The sequence below is a fragment of the Oryctolagus cuniculus genome, chromosome 5, assembly GCF_051225735.1.
Source record: "Oryctolagus cuniculus isolate XC-2025 breed Fujian yellow rabbit chromosome 5, ASM5122573v1, whole genome shotgun sequence".
NCBI classification, from domain to species: domain Eukaryota; kingdom Metazoa; phylum Chordata; class Mammalia; order Lagomorpha; family Leporidae; genus Oryctolagus; species Oryctolagus cuniculus.
In genome coordinates, this window is record NC_142871.1 from 114221995 (window position 1) to 114227994 (window position 6000).

The following is a 6000-nucleotide window of genomic DNA, read 5'->3' on the forward strand; positions in this document are numbered from 1 at the left end:
CCTCTACCCCATCTAACTACTTGACCTTAACTCATATGGGGTAAATTCCTTAATGCCTTAAGTGCTTCATCTGAGTTAAATTAACAACATTAAAAATAATAGACTGACGAATAACAACTCAAAAATCAAGTGAATGAGACCTACTAAAAGCAAGTTTAACCTGGATGAAAGAAAATTATCCCAACAGTTAGGAATAGCTTTCAGAAAGGGGAAGACAATGTACAGTAATCACTTTGAAGGGGATGAGTGGGTGGAGCTGACCTGGCAAAGGAGAGTAAGCTGTCAATTCCATATTACTCACATCTTTCAGTAAAACAATCAATTTTAACAAAAGCTACAGCAGAGACCATAAAGAGCTTAAAAGGTACTGAGGCCATGGAGGTATAAAATGACTAAAAACCACATTAGGGAGATATTTCAGTAGTGAGAGTCAAGGATTAATAACTGCCATTAATTATTATATAGTATATGTCAAGTATGTGTTCCTGCATCTCTACATAGAATATGTATGTATTACATCATGATATAATTTCTACAAGGCAGGCATTATCAACTTGGTATGCAATTTAAAAAAAGGAGACATTATTAGTTCAATAACTTGCTAGTAGTCACACAAGAAGCAAGAAGAATAGATGGATTCATACCTACACATATAATATCTTTGGATGCAGACACAAGAGAGTCATTAAACTGATGTTTTTCCCCAGGTATTTAATGCTTGAGCTGACTGGAAACACATCTCTCCCTCCAATCTACATTTCAGAAATCATGAGTAAAAATTACATCGAATATATTCCTTTGTATTTCCCCAAAAATCCTCCTCACACTTACACACTGACTTTAAGAACATAATATTACTCAAAATATACTAGTTGATTAAAGAGACACATCTAGTGGCTATAGCACAAGATATATTTGGGAATACATCATGTAGTGTATACATATATGTATGTATATGTGGTGTATGTGGCATCATTTTGAAGAAACTGGAAAAATTACTCCTTCCAAAAAGATGCTATTACCATGATCCAAATCCACAATTAGTCACTCATGTGTCTTTTTACAATGTAAATATTCATGAAATACCATTTACAGTGGTTGTGCCTGTTGTGAATGGCCTTGTAATTTTTTTTCCAGGAAACTGTTTCATGTCTCTGAAAGGATCATCTTATAATGGAGAAAGGTTATAATGAGAAAGACTGTGGAGAAAAAAAAAAGGTGAGGATGATCAAGACTTTTTCATTCTTCACAGAGCATATCCTGTTCCATCAGTTTATAAAAGGCACTGTAGGAGAAATTATTTCTCACTGATAGCATTATTTTTGTAAGTTCAACAAGGTTGAGCTTTTCCAAGTAGTCAGTTACATGAAAGCAAACAGTGAATGGACCTGATGGGTCAGTGATTACATATGCTGCCTGCACTGTGGTACTTCACCTCCATAACGAAGGTTGTCTCTTTATCTTTCATGAATAATGTGAGTTCTTGTCTTTGCATTCTATTTGTAAAATCACTAAAGGGGGGCAAAAAAGCAAGTCTCAGTCTAATCCATTTTGCAAATTTGACAAGAACATCAAAGAGCAAGAAGTAGTCTGAGTAATGACACTGCTCATTCATTTAAATGTCAAACTTAAACCTCATCAACTTTCAGGGAATATTTTAGTAAAGAATGAATTTCAGTCTATCCAGAGAGGATTTCTGTGTTATTCAGTCCTGAGGAAAACAGCTGTCAGTATCTTGAGAGCAGAGTGCCTTGAGTTAATCTTTCATTTTGAACTGAATGGAATTGGCCATTTCAGCACTTGAGGCTATGGACAGCAATCTCTTTTTGAAGTAAAGTAAGTGGCCTTACTGTAGAGGTGTTTCCTTCTGGAATCTGAAACTCCCCAGGCTAGTGATCATGTATTACTAAACTATGCAATTAGTCTATGAGGACTATGCATCAGAAGGCCTATGCAAAGCAAAAATTAAATAACAGCAAAGAAAAGCACATTTTACCACAAAGAGTAAGCCTGAAATAAAATTAGGGAGAGGAAATAGTTATAATTTATAACTATTCCTGCAAAACAAATGTCTTTTTTAACTGTAAAAGTTTCCCCTGTAGGTGGGTTTTTGGTTGTGAGAATCACAAGTGCTATTAACCTATCATGGTACTTTATTGACATAAATGGACTTAGATGCAGACAACAGGAAATGCATCCAACAGACTTGCAGATAATCAGAAACAGATAATCCATTCTCCATATGATTTCTATCTCCAGAGTGTAATATCAATGGAGAATTGTGGATTTGAGGCAAAAGAAATGAAATTGAATTTCAATTATGTCTGTTAATTAGTCATTGATTTGTCTAAGCCTTGTTTGTACTATTGAGTATGGTCTATTTTGAATTCTAAATGACAGAATGTTTGGCAAGGGGTCTGGAATACAGTAAGTTGTCAATATATGTTCAATTTTGGTTATTCGTGTAACAGTAAGTATGGCATAATACAGTGAAATGTTGATATGCTGGTACTCATATGTCATATAAATGTAAACTGAAGAAAAGATGGCAAGAAGGAGGAAAGCAGGAATGGCCTTGCTATCAGCAGACTCATTTATCCTGGTAACAAGAGACTTAGTCATGTATATTTTCACTTTCATCCACTTTGTCTATATCCCAAGAAGATTCTCTTTATGTTTACTCTAAACACTTAACAGCAACACTGACAACAAATCCTGAAAACAATATAGAAAGAGCAAGCTAAATGTCTCAGAGGTTTCCTACCTCATCTCATAATATCCTACCAACTCACTGGAGAATTCCCCTTTGTGACATACTATGACTGCATGCCTCTTAGCCAGACCAACACACTTAGGAGAAAAAGCAAAAATCAGGTTATTGCTGAAAACCTGATAAGTTCCTTATCATCCTCTGTAACAGCTGAAAACCCTTTCCTTTTTCTTTTTTTTTATAACAAATTATTTGCTTCTGACTTCAAAGCCTTGGAACCTAATTCACCTCTCTCACCTTCTCTTTTTAGAACTGAAAATAAAGAGCACCTTCCCCTGGCCCCCTCCATCTCCTCCTGACATTTTCAACAGACACTTCCTCCACACTGCCCTCTGCATCTGAAATGCCTCCCGGCATCCCACTCTCCATTCATCAAGGTACAGGCTCCTTCCATTCACAATTCCTTCTTAGTCCTCCCTCCCTTCCAAAGGTCCTTTTCTTGCACTAGATTCTTCTGGTTCCCTAATACACTCCAACATCTAAGTCACCTTATCATCACCCAATCCCCTTCCCAACACTCAGAAATTCACGGTAGGGAGGGGTCGAGGAAACCTGTGTTTGCATGCGGACCTAGCAGGGACATTCACATTAAGCCCAGCATTAAGCTTTTAGTGTCATCTTTTGGTGGGGGGTGGGAGGGAGTGAGGACGGAGCAGTTAACACAATAGATATTTCCTGACACTGGCAACAGGCAGGCTCTGGAAAACATTGGCTGAATGGATGAATGAATGAATGAATGAATGGGTGGGTGGGTGGACGGACGGAGGGCTGAGTGAGATTTCCGAGGTACTTTTCTTGGATGCTCCTCCTTCTCCTTGCAGCCCGCAAGCTTGTTTAATTCAGGCTCAGGCTCCGGAGTGAGTGCACTTCCGTGCTTTGCCTGATCTCAGCTCCTGCCCCTTCATTACCTCTTCCTGACAGGGAGCCCAAACCTTGCCAAAGGGCAGGCTACCTAGCTCGCAAGTGCTTTGTGACTTCAACAGTCAAGACAGCTTGCACTCTGCAAGCCCTGCCTCTCCTCAGATCCCCTCCACAACATTCAGCCGCCTTACACAAAAGGATGACTGATTCCCCCACACTCCACCAAATCCACCTGCAGATCCCTGTGGTTTGCCCCTTCTCCCCGCGCTTGTAACCTAGGTGCTCGGAAAAGAAACGCGGTTTCCCTCTGCTGCCTGCAGAAAGAGGAATAACCATGCCATGGTCTGTCCTGGTGCATGAAACAAGAAAACTTTTGTTTTATTTTTGCATTAGAAAACCTCACGAGGGGGAGAGAAAGAGAGGGAGAGCTAGGGAGAGCGCTACGACCTCTTTGTTTGCATCCCAGAGGGTGGGAGGGGTCTTCAGAGCCTTCCGGAGCAGAGGTGACAGCCCTTTTGGAGGGCTGCCCGGGAGGAAACTCACCCAGGACGTTTCCAATAAGAGCCACGACGAATACGATGATGTACCCTGCGATCAGGACCCACTCATATTCTTTCGGGTGTAGGTATTCTCTCCACAGGTACCGCAGGAATTCCTCATCGTCATAGTCGGTGGGGTTTAAAAACGGCTCTTGAGTTTCGTTCAGCTCTGAGGCAGATGACCAGTTGCGACGAGGCGGGGAGTCCTCCAATTTGGTGCCGGACATCACGGGCTCGAGTCCGGTTCAGTTCAGTGCTGCAAGCTCCTTTTCGCCTGCCCCATGAGCACTGGTGATTTGCGGTGGGAAAGGCTGCGCGGAGAGGCGAGCAGGGGCTCAGGAGCAGAAAATGACGTGAAAAGTTACTGAGCCAATGCCTCCGGAGTCTTCTGCCGGGCAACTTCTGCGGCGGCTTTGCTGTCTTTGCAGGCGGTTTTGCATAGGAAAGAGAGGCAGCTGAGCAACTGGGGAACGGACAGTGGAGGCTGCAGCAATGACACCGGGAGGAGCAGGCTACCTCGGGCTCAGCTCGAGCTCAACTACTCCTCATTCCAACACTGAGTCCTCAGCCCACAGACTCCTCCTGCGGATGCTAGGGCAAAGAAAAAAATATTATTTTGACCTCTTTCCCTGTGGGTTAAATCTCCTTTCCTACATTTTTCAAGAGCGGTTTGTGTAAAGCACACAGAGTCATCTGTAGGTATGTGGACATCACAAGATGGTCAACACAGGGTTAATACAGGATGTATTGTGGTTTTTCCTAATGAGAATGTAAAAGTAATGAACCACTGTGTTCCTTAAGCAGGACAGTGCCGAAGTCATTTCAGCAAATATTTTAACATTTAACATTTGCCAAATTAGCACTTGCTCAATCTTTAAGATATCTCCTTTCTGTCCTCCTCAAAACTGGGAAATGACAATGTTTTTTTTGACTGAAGGGTATATTTAGCTGGAATTTGTATTTGCAACACTAAATGTCATATGAAATATAGCAACAAATCCTTGAAGGACACCAAGGGTCATAAATGTAATCATAGTTAATGTTGCCAAGCAAAAGATCCCACCAATATACTAAACGCTATTAAAACAGATTCTCAGTAGCATGTAGTGAGCAAGCAGCAGTGGGTACTCTCTGGTGAATACATACCTCACTGGTCTCTCTTCTCATTGATTCAGGGCTGATGTCACCTGATATTGATATTTTTCTCTAAGAATGAGGATGCTGGGATTATCTGTCAACATGTGAATTCATGATCCTTCCATTCATGCAACGCTGTTGAATATTTCATTGATTAGTTACAGTCTGGGACGTGGGAGGGACCCTGGAATCATTAAGCCAGAACTTCTACCTCCTGATAACCTTGCTGATATATCTCTGTTGATTTTGGATGTAACCACCACAATTCACTACTTCTACCATCATGAGATTTGCCTTTCTAAGACTTTTACTTTCAATTCCCAGGGTGTAACTTGATATTACCCAGAATAAATCCTCTGCTTGACAATCCTTCACACTTGGTAAAGTACACCCCCCCCATTCCATCTCCCCCATTCTCCATGTTTCCCCTCCATTTCCCCACTGTTTTTCAGACAACACAATTCCATGCCTATATTTGAGTGCTCTTCCTTTGGACAATAGTATCTTGAAAAATATTCAATTGAGAGGAAATGCAGTATCTGGTCTGGGTCTTGTAAGGAAAAATAGACATTATTTTTTGGATGTAACCCATATTTTATTTAATTTTTTTCCAAAAGTTAAAAGGCACCTATAGTTTACATTGAGGTTTTACTCAACTGCCTCACCTTCATCACCAGTCACAATCTTTTATAA

The 6000-nt window shown here is 40.9% G+C and overlaps 1 protein-coding gene across 2 annotated transcripts in view; it reads right to left on the bottom strand.

The window, feature by feature from the left end:
* HCRTR2 (hypocretin receptor 2) overlaps positions 1-4708 on the bottom strand; it is a 112364-nt gene extending 107656 nt beyond the window's left edge. For both annotated transcript variants that reach the window (XM_070073932.2, XM_089333078.1), the window contains exon 1: positions 4175-4708. In XM_070073932.2, the coding sequence (XP_069930033.2) occupies positions 4175-4397 (223 nt within the window). In that variant the 5' untranslated portion in view covers positions 4398-4708. The remainder of the gene's footprint in view (positions 1-4174) is intronic.
* Between the last annotated feature and the right edge of the window lie 1292 nt (positions 4709-6000).